This window comes from Triturus cristatus, chromosome 6 (genome assembly GCF_964204655.1).
Source record: "Triturus cristatus chromosome 6, aTriCri1.1, whole genome shotgun sequence".
NCBI classification, from domain to species: domain Eukaryota; kingdom Metazoa; phylum Chordata; class Amphibia; order Caudata; family Salamandridae; genus Triturus; species Triturus cristatus.
The window spans coordinates 1,354,624,090-1,354,648,023 of NC_140589.1; the positions used below are offsets into that span (position 1 = coordinate 1,354,624,090).

Genomic DNA, 23,934 nt, shown 5'->3' on the forward strand with positions numbered 1-23,934 from the left:
TAAAAAAGTGCCCCTATCTGTTTTATCTCTGCATTTTGCTATTAAGCGGTATCAGGATTTTTGCCTTCTAGGCAGCTGTTCTCAACCTCTTTACCCCCTCCTCGAGTAATGTGGCCGCTCTATCCAGCCCGGAATCAAGTAGATCATTCACAATAACCACCCCATAGAACTGTCCTTTCTATGAGGTTGGCGGTGCTAAGATGCTTTGTGGCATTGTGGCATATTTTTGGTAAGGCAGTTTATGCCCATGCACTTGGTAGCCTGTGAAAATAAAATGTTTATACCTGCTGTTCTATTCCCCCTGCGCCCTGGCATTACTCCCTTAGCGGACGCTGGTTTGCCATTTGTCGATTGTCTTTTCCAAAGTACTTTTAGAAAATAACAGTTCCCTTCTCCTGCCAATATTCACTTCCAAGCAAGCTTATATCAGACAAGAAACTTAGAGACTAAGATAGTGAACAGTTCCTCTCCTAGATATTTTTAGGTCCAAGTATTTCGAAGGAATATTTATATGTCCTAAAACCTTTTAGAAGAGCAGGGATAGGTTGAAAAGGAAGTAATTCTCGCCAGTGGCGGAGTGAGTTGAATCTTGAAACACCCTTTCGAGTGTATGCAGAGTAGATTTAAAGCCTCACCCTGTATGAGAAAAGTTTTGGTTCACCTTCAGACCAAAGCCCTTCACACGGAATCTCACTGTTCTCATCACCTCTGTTCCTACTGCCTTCCTTCCTTAAGATTTCTACATTTTCTGACAGGCAAGACTCCATAAATTTGATGTGAAACAAAATAAAAAAAATAAGGAAATATGAATGAGCTACAGTTGGGAACAACTAACTCTTCTTCACTTGAAATTCGCTCTTTGACCAATCCAAAGCAATAGAATTTCATACAAAAGGGTGAATGGCCAGCGTTAGTGTTTAAGCGTGTAATTATGAGAATTCTATTTACGCCTGTAGTCCTCAACAATACTCTATCACCGTATAAATGTTACTGATGAAGGGCCTCTGGTACGACCTAGGCAAAGGTCAGCCATCTTTGATGTGATGAGACAATCTTTCTGCCTTTCTCTAGCGTATACATATGAACCAATTAGACCCCTAAGTGTTATAAATAGGCTGGATTTATTTTCTTTGCTCCAGTGTATATTGATAAAAACAACTTTACTTGCAGGGCCGGTTGTAATAACCGTAAAAGAATTTGGCTTTGTTTGGAGCCTTTTTATGGACACGATTCTAATGGACTTTATTCATCAGAGCTCCAGGGCTTGTGGACAGTGAAGCCTCATTGTTCCAGTCTAGGAGCCGAATATTGACCAAGTATATCTAAAAGACGCTTGCCCTGTTGAGCAAGAGGCAGCCCGTTCAGGCTTTTCCTCACACACCCCCTTGATTAACCCCTTACAAATTTTGACTATCATTTTTGTTTTACAAACCACCAACCCTTGGAATAATATAAATGGTGTGAGGATTCATATATGAAGCAGAAAAGTGAAATACTTGAAAAGTGATATTTGTTGATGGATTGAAAAGGTTTGCCATCAAAACTGAGACTAAAGCGGAATTGGAGTTATTTGATTGTTTGTCTCTAGTATTCGTGTTGTAACAGATGCGTTCTTGTTGTGCCGCTAAATGAAGCGTAAGTAGCTTACTGGGAAGTAGGTCAAAATAGGGACAGTAAGGACTTTCTACAGAGAATGGGGAGGCGGTGAAAGACAGCTGCATCCTGGGCGACTGAGCTGTTGGGTGCTATTGTGTGGATCTACAAAAGAAACAAATTGAGAGTGGGGATGTAAACATTTTTTGTAGAGTATCCTAAGGTGATTGGTTTGTGCTGCTGTCCTGCCTTCTATTCAAGTTCAAGTCATTGATTCCGAAACATTGTTTGTGTCGATGGTGAGATTTGCGGGTTCTTGGACTTGAGCCGCGATGACATGCGATGTGAAGACGGTACAGCTGACTACAGTGTAGAACACAACCACCCTAAATGGCAAAGGTGGTTTTATCCAACAGATTTTTGTCTTGCTTGGAACAAATGTTATTGTTTTTTGGAAACAATAATGTTTCACCTGTTTTTTTTGGCTTATTTCTCGAAAGACAAAGTCAGAACCATCTTTCTCCAGACATAAATTTCTAATTTGTGGGTGTAGAAAAATATTTAAAATACCTGTTGGTGCATGCAAGCGCCATTCTGCCACCCATACGCTGTAAATACTTAGGCGGCCATTTTGAAAATAGGTCTGTAAGCTGTGGGTTATAGCCATCAGCTTCTCACCTCTTCTGGCCTTTTATCAAAAAATGGCTGCCAGGTGGCGGATTGTTGCTGAGGACAATTTTGTGGCAGGTGCAGTCAACGAACGCCATTTTAGCCATTTTCCCTGACTCGTGTGCAAGCGCAACATGTTATGAATTCTGTATGCCTAAGCAGAGCTCAGCAGGCAGAGTAGTGTGATCCCCTTTACAAGTTGTGATGAACTAGAACAGGGGTGGTATTAGCGCATACCTGTTTGTGTGCATGCCTTTACAAACCGATACACGCGCAAACTTATTTGTACAACTATTCATACATAAAGAAGTAAAAACATGAAATCACACTTATGACACGTTTGTGTTGTGCAAACTATTTCATTACAAAATCAGAAGAAACTGTTCTTCATTCTTCCTGCAATCAAATTCCAGATCGATACATTAAGCAACAGCTTTAGAAAGAAATAAGAAAAGATAATGTTGTGAAGGTTTGATTTCAAGGACTAATCCAGGGAGAAACTCAGGTGTTGTGGTTGAACAGCACATTTCAATCTGAAGATGTGACTGCAATTACAGTTGCAACCAGATGCAAAGTTTTTGTAAGAGACAACATTGTATAAAAAACATTTGCAAGGAATATTAGGGAAACATCAATAGCAACCATATTGACACTGAGGTGCTTTGCAGACAGACTATAGGGTGAACACTTTCACTGTGTTAAAGAAAAGATCAGATGAAGACATTAACATATTTATACATATACTGTAGTTAAAATAAATAAAAACGTATGCCATAACCACCTAAGGTGTGTTACTTTCAAACAGGGGTAACAAGTCATAAAGCTTGTTAGACAAGTTAACTAATTGTTAGCACCTGCATTTCAATGCAAACTGCAGATCCCTCTAAACAAACCCCCTCTGTTGTTTCTCTTATTCAGAATTGTAAAGCTGACAGTGTAACGTTTTAACTATCTTTGGCTCACTATGTTGTCAAATTTGAAAAGGGGTATGGTTAACTGAAACTACACAGGACGTTCTGGGAGAGTTGTGGTGTGTTGTCAAATTTGAACTTTCTAGAACCAGTTTTACGTCTATACACAAGGATTCCGCCTGGAAAAAATGTAATTGGACTTTAAAAACCAGATTTCATAGGGACATTTTTCTCTAGTCGATTTGGAGCCTCAAGACCGCAAGACCTACGGATAGTCCTACGTCAAAGCCCTAGCGTAACCTTCATTTGGGCAAAAAGGGTTTTGGGGTCATCTGGTAGTGAAATTAATAAACAATTATAGAAACAGTCAAAGAATTACCTCACGTTACAGGAAATACAAGTGTTCTGATTCTTTCTTACAAATTACAACAACTAATAGATATTTTATTTTAAAAAAAAAATAATAAGCATTGTTGATGCTCGCTTGGCTCACACTTGACCACATTATGCACTACTGGACAGGTCACTTTATTTCTGTGCCCCATTGCCCTTATATGTTGTAATTCGGGGCATCCTAGATATGATTACTTTTGAATGGCCTGCCCCTGTCCAAGGTTTTAGTACCAACTTAATGAACGGCACTTTGTGACTATTTCCACAAAACTGTTCCAGCTGACCAATACCCCATCCAAGTATATTGATCTGCTAAAGCATCTTGCAGAGCCTGTGTTGAACAAACCAGTACCTTTACCTTTGCGTCTGCCAGCCAATGCGCCGTTAAGCAGCTGGAAGGCAGCCTACATTGCTGCACCATCCCAATCATATTCACTTAAATTGGGGTTTGCAGAAGCACTTTCAACATACAAAGTTTTTCCTGTTGAAAAAAAAGTTCCTTGTGGTTTCAATGCTGTCATTGATATTATCATTTCTCTTGTCCTGATGTGATGTCAAGAGTGACGTTGTTAAGTATGTCATTCCGAATGTATGACGTTACATCGCATACATTCACAACGCGGTAGTTCACATTGCGTTTGTTACACCGCAAATCGTTACAACGACTTGCGCTAGATGCGTTAGACTTAGGAATAGTATGATGTACTGTTCCAAATCCAGCCTACATAACAGTAGGGAACGTGTTGGAATAGTAAATAATACTATTCCTTAGTGTATAGCGCCATCCAGCGCAAGTCGTAACGACTTGGGTTGTAACGATCACGTTGTAAAGCTATTGCGTTGTAACGACCGTCGTTCTCCGTCATTCCTGATGTCTTTAATGTTTTTAGAGAATTGTCACTTCTATACTTGTATTCTAGCAATGCTATTGCATGTTCACATTCATTGTATTTTATTGAGAAGTACCTCTTTTATCATACAGATATCCCTGCGCTGTACACACAGAAAGAGGTGCATGTGTTTTACCCCATTGGCAAACAGTTGAACAAAGCAGCAATCATCTATCTGTAGCTTCAGTCGTTCTCTATCTGATGTTGATTAACTATGTGATGTCATCAGTGTCATTTGTGATGTCATTTTTGACCTCTAGCTTAGTAGTTCTTCTGGGTTATGGTTCTGCAGCTACCTATAACCCGGGAAGCTCATTGTTTTTTAGGATTTGGATATTACCTAAACATTACTATTCAGTTGAAGTGTTTCAGTTTAATTGTATGTGTTTTTAATGCACTTTATTTTGTGTATTAAAAATCCAGCAATTCTCTGATTTTTCTTGATTTTTCTTGATTGAACATTTTGGGATTCTTTTTAGGACCCCTGCCTACAGCACCCCCTGGGTACAGGGCATTTGACCTTGCCCTGTATAGTGGTTTTGGCTGTCAGCCTTAACCAGCCTACTCTGCACAGGGGGTGGAATTCAACCAGTTTGCGCCGCGTTCTTCTGGTCCTAGAGCCTACTCGGCATGGCCTTGGAAAAATACATTTTCTTGTTTTCTTAGAAGTCACAGTTTCTGTCTCTTTTCAAACTTCTTGCGTGCTCCACCAAATGTCTCACTCAGCACAGAGCTTAAAGGTTCCAGGCTGAGTTTGTGGTTTTCGACTCACTTCCTATGCATCTTTGGTCTTGTGAACATGTCTCAAAATGAATGAAGTAGCTTTTAATACGCCAAACAATTGCAGTCTAATTAAGGTCACTCGAAGCAACACAAATATAAGCTTTGAGCTGAGACTTGAACCCGGGAGCTTATGATTAAGTGCCACATGTTACCCCAGGTCTCTTACTTTTAAATTAATTCCATGACGTCCTTCACACTGAGCTTGACTGGTTGACAAATAAGAAAAAGAAACTGAAGATATGGAGTATTGCTGAAAAACCTTGAATGGAGATGTTAAGCAAGGTTATGCAGGCTTGACTTGGGCTTCAGTTTTTTCTACATACCTGTGGCCATGCACGACAGGTACCCACTATCGGGCTACAAAAATATTTAATCAACTGCATTGACAAGGTATTGTTCACTCCATGTCTACTTACCAAGATTTGCCTTCCAATGTAGATGTTATGCCCGATGTACCACATGCAATATTTTTGTCATGTAATATAGTGAGGGTATGTCTACATGTGCTATTCAGTGGTGGTCAGATTAAATTAAGAACAGATAAAACACCCTTCTGAATTGCCTAAATCAGCCTTCCAAAGAAATAATTTTTGTAAGTTCTTTTCCTTTTTTCTATCATACTTTTAATGCTGTGGCAGATAAGTAAAACATAAATACACCACAATTCACCCAGATACCAGAACTAAACGTGCTGTTTCACCTGTAATAGGTCACCTTGTACAATTTTGCCAGCATTACCCTAACCATTGAATATATTAAATGTCCCACATCCCCCCAGTCAAAGGAAGACCATTGTGATAAATCAGCCAGTCAGAACAGCCCATAATAACACCATGCAGGAAATCAATGTTCATCGTTAAACAGTTGAACAATGTAATTTTGAGAATTATCATACGTAACACATTTATTGATGACTTCAGCGTGAGCAGTCGAAGCCAGAGCGAGCTTCGTGTAATACAATATGCTGCCCTGGCAACAGCTGAGTGAAATACAGATTGCATGATGAGACTGTAATGCATCATTTGCCATTAGTGGACTGGTAATAATTACCAGTTTCAAAGCGGCCCTTGCAGTAATCTGCCGCCTCCGTTGTAGCGGCCCATCTCATTGACATTATGATTACATAGGCTGCCCTCCTGATCCACAATTTCTTGTTGATGAGAATACGAACATGTAATCGTGAAAAACTCTATGTATGTTGTACACTTATTATAGAATGAAATACCATTTTCTCTGACTTGACGTTATGAGTAGGGACGTATGGTAGAATTACGTTTTGTTAGTGTCGCAAGGGATGATGGTGCTTTTTCAGTTGCTGATAGAATGAAATAAAATGAATCGCCTGCTTTTTTTTTTTTTTTGCGGCTTTGAGCGTATGCATGGTGATAACTGCAAAGCGAAAATCCAATTGGATTTCATTTTATATCCTTCTCAGGCCAACATCTCTGCCTGCATTCAATAGCACGTTATGCATACAGCAATGGATCTGTTCAGATTCCGGGCACTGGTTTTACGGTTTTGCTATCGTTGTGAGACAAAGCGCGGCCCAAAAATTTATGGGTGGATTTTATTTTAATGTATTTTTCATAAGACTTTTTTTTTAAGGAGGGAAGATTTAAATTCCTGCAGTCGTAGCCTAGAGTTATTATATTCTTTCTTTGCTCAAATTCCATATGCAAGACTATGGCATGTAGCATACTAATGATGTTTGAGTTTCGTCTGACATAAATATCTTTTCTTAAACATCATTTACAAAAATATTGTCCCATTGGATTGAATAATTCGTAAATTTATAACTAATGGGACAATATTATTGTGAATGCTATTGAAGGCACTCCATTGACAGTCCTTAAATTCGCCTACAAAATGATTGATGATAATAATAGAAAATCTATACCTAGTGAGATTATAATTTTGTAAAGGATATTTAAGAAACAGTATTTTTGTCACACAATATTTCTGAAAAAGGATTTTCTGATTTACCGCTACCAGGGACTTTATGCCTACCCTTTTTCACCAAATTGCAACTCAACAGATTTTCAAAAGCAAATAATCATCAGTTTTTTCTTCGACAAGAAAGGTACAAACCTGGGCGGGCTGGACACTGTAACAATGATGTCAGCAGTGTTTCCCCTGAAAATCAGTCTGCTTTTTCACATTAAGCAAATGTTTGAAACCTAATTTCTGCATCTATTATCTAATCTTGTAAAGAGATTTCTCCAAGAGCAGGATGCATTCAATGAGATTAGGAGCGCATTGTAAAGTAAATTACAGGTCAGGCCCGGAGTACAGTACATAGTCAGGCCCGATTGTGTTGCAAGTGTGGCTTAATTTGCACTGTGGGTACGTTTGCTCTTCAGTGGATTGCAAGCACTTTTGTTTTTGATCTGCAAATTGTGGCTTTTGCAGAAATTGCCAGACTGGTGTGAGCTGTGTTTTGCCCCATTGTTTGACCTTGCTATATTTCACTTTACAAGCAATAGCAAATATCATCCTAGTAAACAAAGGGGGCACCCCGCAAAATAGGCTTATCTCTGTTCCCGAGTTTCTTCTTGGTTGCACATTAGGTACACCGGTGCCCACTTGAAGAAGTAACCCACATCATTATTTCGAGTGAAGTGATTTGTATTATATGTTGTAAACCCATAATGCTAATTGGTGTTCTGTAAGGAATTATGAGACCGGCTCAAGCAGTGAAAATGGTTTGAATGGAAGCATTAACTACTGTTGCTTCCTGTAAGCGGAGGTCAGCGAGGGAGTAAACGGGGACATGATGCTCGCTGGTTTCAGGGATCTTGTTTAACTGCCTGTGAAGGGGTAGATTTGGAGGATGGGGGCTATTGACCTTATAACTGACATCCTGTTGGGTGTTGAGAGCTGTCACCTTTATAGGCAATCGCTTTTGGCTCAGACCCTTAATGACAGGGTAGTCACTTGATAGCCTTAAATGCCCTCAGAGGAGGGTGTTAACAGTTGTTAACTCTCTATGCTGGGGCAATATCATATAAATAGGTTGATGTGCTTTTCGCTTCTCACATTACAAGTGTCCTCTAGTTACTTTCTTCTCCATTACTGTTTAATTATTGGGGTTCTAGAACATTTTTGTTTTGTAAACAGCCTTCTTATTTTCAATTGACATGAGTAATCTGAGCCATGATCTCTTAAAGTACGATAGGATTTGTTTGTTAAGTTAAGGTCCTCCATGCAACATCCAGTGTAAGCTGTTGTCTTTTTGAAGTCTTTGAGAACAGCTGGATTTTTGAGCATGACATTTGTCATGGTCCTTTTATGGTCGTGTTACCCTACTTCCTGCTTTATGTAGGCCAACTCATCACCCGCAAGCTCAAAGATTCTGTATGCAGAGGGTATATACGCACATGGCCATGCCAAGAAAGGTGTGCTGTTCAGAGATTTCCATGAACTTCTTTTCCCTTTTATATATATTCTCCGTACTTAACTCATTTCCATCTTTCAAATGTGACCTGCGATCTTACTTTAAGGAACACACTCATATATATGTACTGCTTTTTGAAGTGTGTAGACATCTGAGCTAGGCAGCAGGGGATGTTCACACTGGAAAGCATTCTTTTACCCTTTGTGTCAGCCAGGACCAAAATAGAATGCCATTCAGACCCAATGACTTTGCAGATCCACTACTTTGCAGTCCACTTTAGTCCACCATAGAAATAACAACATAAACTACAAAATAAGAATGATGACTGTACTCCTTTGAACAAGAAATCCTATAATTGGTAGATTATTTTCTACTTTGGAAAATGGTAGTTTGTAATGACCACGCCACCCCAGGGCTAGGTGTTGTTATGGATCTGCATAATTGGTTCTTCCATCTTGTCTCTTGAATGTGAAGCATTATGAGATGAAGTGATGGCAGCGTTTTCCAAAGAGGCAGCCGTCATTTTCTCTTTGAGAGAAATAAAGTGACTTCTGGTCGACAAAGCTTGGCAGCCAGGCATGCTGGCCACCAGCCAGAATTTTGACTCACCAAGTTCTTCTCAAGGATGTCTGAAATAAAGCTGGATCATGTGACTCTGCGATACCTTGTATTCATTGTTAGCATCTTCGCACAACAAGGGAAACATGCAGATGGTTTCTGCAGTGATGGTTTTGACTATTTTTCTGAGGGTCAGACTGTGTATGTTTTACAATGAGAATAAGTTACAGTAGATGTTATGGTTTTATTCAGATTTTTTTTTCCATCCATGTGATAAGACATTTTTAATAGCTGAGGTATCAAGGGCTTTACTACTTTCATCTGCTCCATGTATTTTGTTTGTCGCCCATCTATCTTACAGAAGAAGCATGTTCATCCTCAGTAAAATTCTCCACAGCTTTACAATTTGAGATTTTATGTATTTTGCCTTTCTTAATTCTAACTATAACGATCCCTTGAAAGCCGGCAGTATCAAACACACTAAATCCTTCGATTGCTTGTACCAAAATCATCTCACAATTTCTTTTTCTTTTTGTGCAAAAGAGCAGTGGAATAGGAAATGTATGCCAAAAATACAGTATGACAAATGTGAAAACATTCTGCAAAGTATGGGCAAAGAATTGTACAGCATTTCAATATGTTCAGGTTGATTTTAAGAATACACAGAATGCCTCTGAATTATGCATCTTATTCTGAAACAGTTATATTAGTTAATGTTTTAAATGTTTGGATTAACATAAGTTAAAAGTAAAAGCAGTGACTGTAAATCTTTGATAAACAACACAGTGATTAAAAATTGATGTTGCCATTGTATTATTTTTCAGGTAAAGAAGAGCCCAGCAGCTACACGTGTACAACTTGTAAACAGCCATTCAACAGTGCATGGTTTCTCTTGCAACATGCCCAGAACACCCACGGCTTCAGAATCTACCTGGAAAGTGATCACGGCAGCCCCTTGACACCGCGGGTAGGCATCCCATCAGGACTGGGTGCAGAATGTCCCCCACAGCCACCACTCCATGGAATTCACGTTGCAGACAATAATCCCTTTAACCTGCTGAGAATACCTGGATCAGTGTCACGAGAGGTTTCTGGTCTAGGGGAAGGCCGCTTTCCACCCACGCCTCCTTTGTTTAGTCCGCCGCCAAGGCATCACATAGATCCACATCGCATAGAACGTCTCGGTGCAGAAGAGATGGCTCTTGCAACCCATCACCCTAGTGCCTTTGACAGGGTGCTGCGACTGAACCCACTGGCCATGGAGCCACCAGCTATGGATTTTTCCAGGAGACTTAGAGAGTTGGCTGGGAACACCTCTGGTTCCAGCCCACCGTTATCTCCCAACCGGCCCAGTCCTATGCAAAGGTTACTGCAACCATTCCAGCCAGGCAGCAAGCCTCCCTTTTTGGCAACACCTCCCCTTCCTCCTCTTCAGTCAGTTCCCCCACCTTCCCAGCCACCGTTAAAATCTAAATCTTGCGAGTTCTGTGGCAAGACATTCAAATTTCAGAGTAATTTGGTAGTACATCGTAGAAGCCACACTGGCGAGAAACCCTACAAATGCAACCTTTGTGACCATGCATGTACGCAAGCCAGCAAACTAAAACGCCATATGAAAACACACATGCACAAATCTTCCCCCATGACAGTAAAATCAGATGACGGTCTCTCCACAGCCAGCTCCCCAGAGCCTGGAACAAGTGACCATACTGGCAGTGCAAGCAGCGCTCTTAAGTCCGTAGTAGCCAAGTTCAAGAGTGAACATGATCCCAATATGATTCCAGAAAATGGGGACGAGGAGGAAGAAGAGGAAGAGGAGGAGGAAGAGGAGGAGGAGGAAGAGGAAGAGGAGGAGGAGGACTTGAATGAGAGTGACAGTAGGCACGATTATAGTTTTGGCATTAATCTAGAAGCTGCCCGCCACCATGAAAATAACTCCAGGACTGGTGAGGAGAACCGCTCCATGCCAGACATCATGCAAGGCATGAGCCTGAGCGTCATGCACCACTTCAGCGAGGCCTTTCACCAGGTGCTGGCTGAAAAACATAAAAGGGGTCATTTGTCTGAAACTGAAGTCCACAGAGACACTTGTGACGAAGATTCTGTGGCCGGAGAATCTGATCGTATTGATGATGGCGCTGTTAATGGGAGAGGCTGCTCACCTGGTGAATCGGCCTCTGGAGGCTTATCAAAAAAACTGCTGTTAGGTAGCCCCAGTTCCCTGAGCCCCTTCTCCAAACGCATTAAACTTGAGAAGGAATTTGACCTGCCTGCTTCAGCAATGCCTAACACAGAAAATGTTTACTCCCAGTGGCTGGCTGGCTACGCAGCATCCAGGCAGCTCAAAGATCCATTCCTCACCTTTGGGGACTCCAGACAATCGCCTTTTGCCTCCTCCTCTGAGCACTCGTCAGAAAACGGGAGCTTACGTTTCTCCACGCCTCCAGGAGAGATGGACGGAGGGATTTCAGGCCGCAGTGGCACGGGAAGTGGAGGAAGCACCCCACACATTAGCGGCCCCGGCCCTGGCAGGCCGAGCTCAAAAGAGGGCAAGCGCAGCGACACTTGTGAGTACTGTGGGAAAATCTTCAAGAACTGTAGTAACCTCACTGTTCACAGGAGGAGCCACACGGGTGAAAGGCCATACAAGTGTGAGCTTTGCAACTACGCCTGCGCCCAGAGTAGCAAACTCACCCGGCACATGAAAACACATGGTCAGGTGGGGAAGGACGTTTACAAATGTGAAATTTGTCAGATGCCTTTTAGCGTGTACAGTACCCTGGAGAAACACATGAAAAAATGGCACAGTGATCGAGTCTTGAATAATGATATAAAAACTGAATAGAGGTATATTAATACCCCCAATCGGTCCCCTGTAGATTTTTTATAGTCCCCTGTGATTTAAAATAATGAAAGATAAGGATATAAGACAGTGCTTTTCACCAGCACACATTTTTTTCTTTTCCCCCCCTCACCGTTCCAGTGCATGATCTGTATCAGGGCAATACTATTGCATTTTACGCAAACATTTGAGCCTTTCTCTTGTGCAATAATTTACATGTTGTGTATGTTGTCTTTTTTTTTAGTTAGACGGCATGTATGGATGGTATGTTATGGCTCTTTTTAAATTGTCCCCCCGCCTCCTCTTCCCCTGGTTAATTTCACAGAAAACATCACTGTTTCCAGTTCCGTTCTGAAAAAATGCCATGCTGCATAATTCTTTCATACATATCATGTACAGTTTTGTTTTTGTGTCTTACGGAGGAACAGAGTATTTTTGGTTAGCTCTCTACAGACAGGAGGGTAAGGACAGGCAATCCAATTTGAGCCTACTTCCCAGTCTGTAAAGGGTTAACTATGCCCAAGGGCTCATATTAGAAACAGTAAAAGCCCTTCCATTCAAAATTAGAAACAAACATTAACTTATAATAATACCCTTCGGGTTAAAAAATATCTTTGTGCCTTCTATCTAGAACCATATCGATGGCTCTTTCTAATTCTTAGAAACTTGTTGCTCAAAGCAGTAGTTCCTGGCAAGAGGGCCACAAGCAACTAGCCTGTGATTGACCCAATTCTTACCCCCCCCCCCCCCACCAGGCCCTCAACAACAGCTACCTAAAAGTATGACCCACTGATTCCCAAACTTCATTACTCTGATGACAAATTAAAAGTTTCTAAAACAAAAACTGATTATATCAGTATAAATGCCTTTGCAACCTTGATAAAACCGAATGGTAAACAGAGGGTTTCGTTTTATAAACCACACCCCCCTTAAAAAGTATACAACTTCTTAAAAACTAACATACTAATTAATTTTGCCATTGAACAAAACCCCACCAAACAAAACCAGGTTAGATGCACTTAGTCATTAGGTTGGCAATTAATCTCAGTTGTTGAAGTGATTCTTCAGCACACATTACAGGCAGTAATATTTTACTGAGTGTAAGGAAGAGTAAACCAGATGTAATTGTGGTTCATTAGAACAATATGGTGAACTTTGCCACTGAAAACCACAACCGGTATATAAGCTAATATTCTCACGACGGAAAATAGGTTCCAGCTCCCGAATCTTGCCTCTTCATATGACTCTCAAAAGAGTAGACAGGAAGAAAGGACAAAGAGGGATCACTGCCGGGTCAGCAGTGAGGGCCTCGGCTCCTTGCAGGAAGCATTTCACTCTGTTTCTCTGGCTTGGTGCGTTATCTGTGTAGCACAATAATAGCATTCGTTGTTTTATTAAAGTGAACATCCATTCCAGAATGGTGTTCAAAAAGCACTTGACTTTGCCTGTGATAAATGTATCATTTTCTTGTTTAATTCAGCGGTACAGAGAATATAAAAGAGACCGCTCAGAGACGATCATTGCCTGCACTGTACAATGTTCCTAGTTTACATGCCTTTAAATAAGGGAAACATTGTACAAAAGCTAAACTAATTAGCACGATCTTGATGATAAGAATTGACATACACATACCAATACTTGCTATATTAGAAATGGCACAAGTAACTCACGGGTAAAGTTTTACCTAAAATCCAATTCTCGACATCCTGCAAACTTCTGTAACACACACTCACACAATCATTGCACATGTTCTGTGTAGATATATATATATATTCTGACACATGTACACATACCTTGACATACTTGCAGAAATGCATTTTTACATATTTGTGTATTTATGCATCCTTATTTTTAGTACATGCTTACACAGGTGTATACACATACATATAAACATGTATGTGTACATGCAAAAATACACACATAAATATATATATATTATATATATATATACATGCATACATCAGTATATGAAAATATATATCTACATTTTAATTTTTTGTAATTCTATGCAATGTGGGAATACATGTTGTACATATATCAGACAATTTACAGAAACATTGGCGCATTGTGAATTATCATAAATGCTGATCACCTTACACTATCTTTCAACTCACTCAAGAGAAAGCATAACGTCTTTTTTTGGGGGGGGGGGAGTAGATCTTTAAGTGAAAATGGGCTTTAGCTGGTTTTAGCTAATTTAAAGACAATTTAGAAAGAAAACACAAATCGGCACTGCTAAGAAAACTCAGTAATCATTTTTTGGGGTGCCATTGAAACCTTTGGTGAGACTCTTTGGGCACTTTCTACAAGACATCTTACATGACGCCTCATTTCTGTAGTTAAATATCTACTTGTTGCTATAGGATCATACTCATGGGGCCTTACGATTGTTCTGGTGCACAGGCACAAAGGTGGGGTGCAGTTTTATTTAACTCGTCTACAGTGTAGGCACTGTAATGTCACAATTATTTACCTACTTAATTATTCAGTGAACAGGGCTCATGAATGTCATATTTGGGATTGAATCATGACGGTTATATGTGCTCATATTGACCTTACTACTAAAGACCTGCAGCTTGTCAGTGTAAATAACAAGTGTTAGTTACACCCTAACTCAACAGCAATTGATGAACTGTAGAACGCACCTATGTCTTGTAGGTAACAGATTAAATTAGCAGGTGGAAGTCCTTGCATATCGCACTGAGCTCCTTTGCATGCATGGACCGTCTCCAGTAGCTGAGGTGATTTAAGATATAAATAACTCAAGTGCAAGTAAATCATGTTATTGTTAGCAGCTATACCACATCTCCATTCACACATTTATTAACCCAGTGCAAAGGTCAAATTGAAGGCTATAATCACAGTACAGCCTAAATATGGCATTCTTAAATTAACTTTAGGAAACAACTGGCCCCATTACCAAAAGGTCTGGTACAATATCTTTTCACATGAAAAGACAGCTCAGAACAAATAATATTTACAGATTCACAGAGACTGATGCACAGTTTTTTTTATCATAGTTGAGGGAGGTGAGAGGCATCATGACTCACTTGAGGCTTATTGTGTGAGAGTCATGGCCCCTCCCCACTCTGATCAGTGGTAATAGCACAGGACACTTGGTACATCTGTATATAGCGTACATGCAGATACGCAGAGTGCTCCACCACCAGTGCTATTCGTCGGCTACACTGGTTGCCGGTGGCCAGACAAGTGGAGTTAAAGTCCCTCTTCATTGCTTTTAAGATCTTGAATTTTTCCTCTCCTGGCATCTTGGCCAACCTACTTTCATCATATACTCCCACCTGCCAACTCCGCCCGATAGGTCATCATCTGGCGGTCGTTCCCCGGGTAAGGAGGGTACGTGCTCGTGGGCACTCTTTCTGCACACTGGCAGCTAAACTTTGGAATTCACTTCCTATACACATTCCAGCATTGATGATTACCTGGCTTTTCGTAAGGCAATTAAGACCCACCTCTCCCTCCACTATAGGCCTCTTTCTGTCAATAGCCTCCCCTTCTGTTTGCTACTAGCGCTGGGGCGCCCCTTGCTGGGGCAGCTGTGCGCTTTATAAAACTACATAACATAACATAACTACCATTGTTGAGTGTGGGGCAGAACCTCAAGTGAGTCATGCTGACCCTCCCCCACTTAACATTGCCAAAAATAGCATATAACATTCCACACATCAACAAATATTGTTTATGCCTGCTATTTTTGAACTCGTAAATGGTATAAACAAAGGTGTGTCATGAAAAGCAGAGCACAACCCTATTGAATAGGCCTTGCGAGTATAAGCTCAGTTATTTTCATTGTACAGTGATGACAACATGGGCTTTGTGAAGATGCATATCTAGATCTAATAGAGGTTCCATATCTGGATGTTCCACCTCTACTTTGTCATTAACATGCTCCTTTGCACCAGTCATGTTTGAATGTTTGCTTGTTTTATTTTCGTGGTCATAAATATAGTATATATGCAGATGCGCATAGTACAATATGCTATTTATTACCATTTATGGCGTGTGGGGAGGAGCCATGACTCACAATGCATGAAGTCCTGAATCTCCTCCCTCAGCAATGGTAATAATTAGAATGTTATACTCTGAACATCTGCAGATGTGATTTATGCCAGTGCATTTTTTCATGTCTATTTGTTTTAACAAAATATATTTAACTAAACCAGGGTGCAAGGGGTTAAATTACTGTTTTAAGGTCAAAATAATATTTAGAAGACCTCGTGACCACTTGGAGAGTTGTTTCCATGCATAAAGTAATTGTTACACGCACTCTCTGATGTATGAACAACTTTTTGCCGGGGAGAATACAAAATGATGAAGAAAGAATACAAAGAGGTGCTATTATTATAAACAAAAAAGCACAGTTTAGGGCCTGCTTTGTAAACAGGGTGCAAAAGACAATCGAAATGCCAAGCTACTTTTGTCTCTGGCAAAGCTATTGATAGACAAGCTGCTGCACCAATAGCAACAGAGGGTTTTCTTTCAGCCAAACCTGCTATTTTAAATTAAAAGTCTGCCTACGTTCAGTCTGTTCATTCCCTGAAGTCGTTGACGGGCAATCTGTGCATATAGGCACATAACTACTTCCCACTAAATAGCCTATGTCTTAAAAGTATTGTATACCAATTAAACATTAATATAAAGATGAGTTTGTATACCCGTACAGAACATCAGTCTTGCTAATTCAGAAAAAAAGTTCCACTAAAATAGTACACTTTGCATTCTTGCTTTGCTCACATTTCAGTACCAATGCACAAACACTGTTGTGCGGTAAAATGCAATTATATTTTCTTGATAACAGTAGCCAACACAGCAGTCTGGTCTTCAAAACATTGCAGTGGTTACACCTACAGCAAAGTCAGCGACATTGTGAGGCAATTGTTAGTAGCCCCTCAGGTACCTTCAGCTCGGAGGCACCAGATTTTCCATAGAAGCACAAAAAATCCACCATTGGATTGTCAATTCACCAAGGGTACCAAAAATCCGAGAACGCCACGTCTGAAGCATGGGAAATTGTTTGCTGAATGTGATACATCATGGATAGTGACTGTCTGCCTTACTTGTTGCTGTGCAACTTAACCCTGGTCACCATGTCACTGAGTAGTGTAATACATGTGATTGTGCACTACGTACTATTTCATGCACGCAACTCCGAAGGCATTTTTATATAGAATCCATTTTTCCAGGTCAGTAAAGAAAGGAGTATGGTCTACTGGCCAATGCTTCAGCCATCATGAGTTGCATGACTTTTGTTCAGTGAGCATTGAACATTAATGCACACGAACATACAATATTGCCCCTCGCTCTTGTTTGTGTACTACGTCTACGCTTGTGTGTGTGCGTGTTTGTGTGTGTATATATATATATATATATATATATATATATATATATATATATATATATATATATATATATATGATATAATTTTACTGACGTGCACCATGAAGTATTTATGTCATGGCGCACTTCAGGCATAAAATATTGACTAACATTTACACTGAAAACTTTATTTCTAGCAAAATATTGAAATACTATAATACAACTTAATGTAATTTAATAGAGCATAAATAAAAGCAGATCACACTTCTTGCACCTCCCACACAAGAAGCATAAAAATGTTCCCCATTCCCGCACTATCCACACACTCTTCTTACATTGTTTTGAAACCTACAGTTATTGTTAGTCTTTCTGAAGTTAGCATAAAAAGAGAACAACATTGGACTTTCAGCTTTAGCATGATGTCTTGTGAACCTACTCCTTTCAATCTTTTTGGACCACAAACCAAGGCACTTACCTTTATTAACTAGTAATCATTTATGTGATAAAGCCTGATCATTGTTGGACAGTGTGTTTCAAATACTCTCTTAAAATGTGCTCTTACAATGACTTAGATATAAACATCTAGTTATCACGCCAAACCAAGCAACGCCTCATAACTATATCAACTACGTGTCTCTGTTATATCTCTATTGATGATATACACTCCATTTACTTTTATTTTATTTTATGTTATATGTTGTGTTTTTATAATACCATATGTGACTAGAAGATAATAGAGCGCGAGCAAGAGTGATATTACAGAAAGAGAAATGACAGGCTTAATCCTTCCATAAACCCTTTTTCAAAAGGCAGAAACATTGTTTGTAAGGGCGAGCACTTGATGCATGTTTTTTGTATTTTTAATGCCCACTTCAAGTTTCAATCTTTATTCGGGTACTTATATGAGGGTAGGGAGGGCCATATCTCAGTCCGCTGCTCACTAGATGAGTTGTGCCCCTACTTATAACAAGTGAGACTAAAGAGCATTTCCCTGTACTCTCTATCTGTCATACACATATATTCACATATGTGTATTACAGTGCTGTAATAAATATTCATTTAATCCCTTAACATTAACACGCTTTGTTTGAATCATGAAGTGGTTTGTACATGGTACCAGCCATATTTGTTAAGATCTTTCTCAATGCCTTCATATATTAGGGTGTAGTACTTAATCTCACTATATATATGTATATATATATATATGTATATATATATATATATATATATATACACACACACACACACACACATTCGCACACACATATACAGCTCAGGGATTTTCCAGTGACTGCTTTTTACACTCCATAGTTCACTGGTAGACTTAGGGACTTTGAGATGGAGCTCATGAGAAAAGTACATCTTTTCTTTTTATTCTTCCATCCACATATTGTTTTGCTTTTTAAAAAAGCTTTGTTTTTTATTGTTGTTGCCTCAGGTTTGAGCTGGGACATAACTACAACGTGACTCACAACATGTCAATAATATCATTAAGGGTTTAAGTGATTAACTACTCCCCATATAATAGAAAATCCAATAATAGTCTGTATATTGTCTGATAGAGATACCCTAATGTGTTGGACTATATATATATGTATATATACACACACACACTCAAACACACAACCTTGCTTACAAGTATGTGAATTGTATTTTTACCTTGGGATGAAGCCATTTTTAAAGCTGCTCATCAAATGTATTATATTAATGTGAATGGAAATAGACTACACTTGACATAAATACAGTAAATGTTTTTCTTAAACAGTTCAATGATACACTTAAAAAATACATTTGTTTTTTTCCCTGTAATTGCATCATTATATTTAATGGAGCTGTATTTTATGGTTCCATTGTCTTAGAGGTATCCTATTTGTTATTCATACAAGAAAAATAAATATAAGACCACAGCTGTGGAGAGTTAAGCTTTTTTTAAATGCAGCTTTTTGGGTCGTATTTAAGGTATCAGGAGAAAGACTTAGGTTATATAGTACTTAAAATAGGAAAAATACGCACATTCATGTCAGTTGTAAACTACATAGAGGGTCTTTTTTCTGTACCTCTTGAATAATATTTGGAGTACATGTTCACTTAGCGTAGGCACTACAGTATTTATATTGAAATTGTACATTTCTCTGTTGCGAGGTCTCTGAAAAGGGGCATGCCTTTTTTGGCAGTGAAAAGAAAATACACGTGCTGCCAAGGTATATATATATTTTTTTTGGCAGGATAATAAAGTGAAAATTATTTGTATGTTTCAAAACAAAAAAAGTGTCACTGTTCAGAAAAAAGCCATACAATGGCTGTTTTTGGGGACACAATACTGCGAATGTCACACTGATAGCCATCACAGAGGGTTGTACATTTTGTCATTGTTTGAATGTTATTTTCTTGGTTCCTTCTTTCTTGCTGCCATACTGTGTCCAGTGATCCAAGCTAATGTTGTTGGTTCATTCTTTAGTGTGCTTTTTGTCTCTTTCTTTCACACCACATTCCAACATATTATTTTCATATGCAGTAAATTAGAAAAAAACGGTAGAAATAAAGGTTTCTGCAGTTCTTTTCATGCCAAAATCTAAATGGTGCTCTATATTTAGATTGGAAAGAATTTCATATGCAAAGCATATAAAAGGAGAAAGCCCGTTTTACTCAATATCCTTTTGTAAATGGCAATGCAGAATATTTTGTTATTGGCCTTTTATATTCCTGTATTGAAAGCTGTGTGTCATAACTTGAAATTTTACCTTTTACTATAGTACTCACTATTTATTGTTGCTTTTGTGCTCTGTTCAGAACAGGTGCACTTAATTGAATTTTTGTTTTATTTCATTGGGGTCTTCTTTTTTTACTATTATTTTGATGACCAGAGGTCATTACGAGCAAATCTTTTTTTTTTTTTTGTAAATGTATTTGTTTCTGCTCTTTGTTAATTTTTATTGGATAAACCACTGTCTGTGTTTTTGGCAGTTGTCTGCATTATCCTGTTCATACACCCATTTTGTCCCTTTTATTGAAAAAATAAAAACAAATTAAAATTCACGATATAAGACTCTTGTGTCCTTATTTGACACATTCTTCAAACTCTATAAGTTAGCAAATCTTAGCTCAACTTTATTCCATTTTGCCTCAATATTGAGTGGCAGACATTTTGTGCATGTGTTAACGTCCAGAAGTAGGGCCACCTTAAATAATGGGATCCTGTACCAACCACCCTATAAGACTAGCTTCTAGTTGTTTTAGCAAGATTATTGTTGTAACCATAAGTTATAGGTTTGATAAATGCCCTGTCTTAAGGTAACAGGTTGCATTGCAGACAGCACAACCAATATTTTATACTATAAAAATTAACATGATTTTACTAAGAAGGCCACCAATTCCTCACCCTCTGACCCTCAAGAAAATGTGCAATATAGTTGAAGCTTATCAAAAGACAATTCCTATTGTATTTAAGGAACAGTTACATTTTTGACTCCCAAGCATTTGCTTGCAGTTCACCCACTGATGCCTGCTTTTCACCCACTCCTGAGCACACCGTAGGCTCCTTTTTTGTATTGTACATACTTCTATGGAACATAAATGTATATATTAGTATACTTTGAATACATTTCAGGTCCATTTTCATTTCTAACCTCTCTGGTCCTCAGATTGTGCTTTCCTTTTTTTATAAACACTGCATGTTGTAGCATCCTTATGATTTATCAATACATACCTCTGTGATAGTGCCTTCCATTCGAAATGCCACTGATTGACTACCTGCCAAACCTCACCCCCTCTATCACTGTAAAAGGCTGACACTGTTTTTCATCCTCTTGCCATTTGCATAGCTTGTTACCCTTTTATATCCAGTGTCTTCCAGGGAGTATTTTTTTTTTACTAAGAGTGTGATTTGTATCCCTTTTTTTCTAGGGGGAAAATACAGCATCTTTAAATCTAAGAACAGAACAATCAAATATATATGGCAAGAAGTCTGAACAGATATGCAAAAGTGTTAAAAAGTATACCTACTAATTATGGGCAGGAATAAGTAAGAGGCCTAGCTCTCATCGAGAAGATGTCAGAAGATGGAGAAGAAGATGAACGTGCTGAATCAAGCAGTCCAGGTGCCTGCAAACAAGACACAATTGAGATGCAGCCTGTTCTGTGATTCCTAGCCTTACCTTTCAGTCCACTGTACCAGACAGAAGTACTCGAAGCACTTTGCCTCTCCATAATAACACAACTTATGATCTTTCGCCATTAAATGTTGATTAAAAACACTCAAAAACCTTTCAATTAAAAACAAGTTCATGTGTTGGAATTTCCCTCTGTTACTAATTTAATGGAAGTGGTTAGTAGTACAGAGTTTAGAAACTCAGCGGAAGACTTTTAAAAAAAAAAATCTGTTATGTGTCAATGGAGTTGTCGCGGCAGTTTATTTGCATTCTAATATCTTTTCTTTTTTAAATTTATTAATCTAATGCTAAATCAGAAAAAGGCAAGAGAGAAAATGGATACAAGGACACAATATCATTTGATTAATTGCTTATGTTACATGAAACTGAAACAAAATAGATTTGGCATGCTAGTGTGTCACAGTTTTAGGACCCGCTCCTGGGCTTCTCGGTCCTAAGAAAATGGCGGCCCTGCCGAGCCGTTGTTTCCAATGGTGCTTAGGCTGGACATTGAGTTTGCAGAGGGCCATGACTTACAGCTGCATTATTGCTGATAATAACCTCTGCTGGTGTTGTGTCGGACCCGAAGAAGCCCTGCTTTCAGAGATAACGTACAGCATTGTCTCAGCGACTGGAGATTTATAAAAAGGAGTCAACAAGGACATAACTTACAGATGACAACATGTAGCCGGAGCACTAAAAGAAAAAAAGAATAGTAATACAAAATGTGACATTTTCTAACAGTGTGATAAATTAATGGTGGTATAAAACCATGAACCATTGAGGCCTTTTCAAGTTTGTTAGGATTCTGAACCAGATTTATATGGCATCCATAATGTGTTCTTAAGCTGCTGTAAAATTCCATGCAAGCATGACCCAGTGTCCTGAAAACTTTTATAGATATATTTCAATGTGGAAAGATGTCGAAATGAAAAGAAAAACAGATATATATGTGGGTAACATTCAAGTGTCCATTGTTAGATTTTTTCCAGGCCTACTGTATAAAGTTTAAGTACAGAAGCATTGTCACTGTATAGTCATTGTTGTTAATATGATTTAAGTGTAATGATTTATGTAATAATAATTGAGATGCTGACTGGAACAAGGCCCAGAGTTTAGGCTTCTGACGGATTCATATTTATAAATTTCTCTGAGAATAATAAATCCTGAGACGAGACATACAATGTCACTGCTTGATGTTCCCAAGACAAGGCACTGTATGAACAAGCTGTTGGGTACTGGGAGTGTTCCCCCTTTACTGCCTAGTGTTGGTTCCGCAAATGGACTGCAAAGCCAAGCTGATCAGCCACCCCCTAATCTACTATCAATAACTGGGTCCTGGTACCATATGCAGCTGCACTTAAAGCACCCAGGAGCTTACTCCAAAGCCTGTGGGGATTTTGAATTCCGAGGGGCTTTTAAAAACTTTTTATTTAAATTCCTTGGCGGGGGGAATAAACTCCCCCACTCTAGTGCAGTGGAACAGTTCGTTGCCATTCCCCTGCGTGACAGCACACGGTATGCAGAATATTATGTCCGCAAACGACCCGTCGATCCAGCAATCAGAGGCCGAATGCCCACCGGTGCTTTTCACTGTGGGATCACCGAAGCAGGGTTCCTCTTAGTGCAGAGTTTGCACAGTCTTGCACACCGCAGGAAGACTACCAGCTCTTATTTTAATAGTTCCCTCCCCCCCCAAAATAGGTTGAAAACTTTTGTGTGAATATGATGTAAAATGTTCTTATATACTGCAAGTATATTCTAAGAATCGTTGTTTCTACACATTATACACTTGCCTTTAAAAAGGTGGTAAAGCTAAGAAAAGGAACTTGAAACAATAAACGTTGGAGCGCTCAGCTTTGTTTGTCCTTTTTTTCTGTAGTGCGTACAAAGAAAGATAGCCAATAAATGTGTTTTGCTCACTTTGCCTTTATTGCTGCTCTTGTGAGTCCTCATTTGACAAATGAAAGGTATTTAAATTTCCTGGCTGTGAGGTGGCAGATTGCAGACAACATTGGGTAGCCATTTTGCATGAATGACTCCGCTGTAGGTAAACAAGGATACTCATTGTTGGAGAAATCCCTTGCATGCTGACGATAGTTTGATTGTGGTTTTACTAGGAATATTGCAGAGTACTAATATAGGACATGCATCCGGTCATGATCACATGTATCTCAGCACCATCGGAGGCCCTAGCTTTGTACTTAAAGAGGTATAGCAGTCAAAGTCAAAAGAAGGTCAAAACCCTATCATCACTGGGATCAATTCACTCTCCAAGATCCAGAGAAAAGTTGACGAATTTTACTGGAATAGGCTCTTGCATTCTTTCCTTTCACCTGCAACCAATACTTCAAAATCCAATTTGATGGGAGATTTCTATTGTATGCTAAACACAACCACCGAGTTGCACTTTATA

At 39.2% G+C, this 23,934-nt stretch overlaps 1 protein-coding gene across 3 annotated transcripts in view; it reads left to right on the forward strand.

The window, feature by feature from the left end:
• The window catches only part of BCL11A (BCL11 transcription factor A), a 134,412-nt gene extending 111,038 nt beyond the window's left edge, over positions 1-23,374 (forward strand). Inside the window, exons 3-4 of one of the 3 annotated variants that reach the window (XM_085612368.1) lie at positions 10,016-11,758; positions 21,274-23,374. In XM_085612368.1, coding sequence (XP_085468494.1) covers positions 10,016-11,758; positions 21,274-21,338 — 1,808 coding nt within the window. In that variant the 3' untranslated portion in view covers positions 21,339-23,374. Of the gene's footprint in view, positions 1-10,015; positions 12,039-21,273 lie in introns of all 3 variants that reach the window. The other 2 variants (XM_085612367.1, XM_085612366.1) reach the window with 2 other exon arrangements.
• Positions 23,375-23,934: the final 560 nt, after the last annotated feature.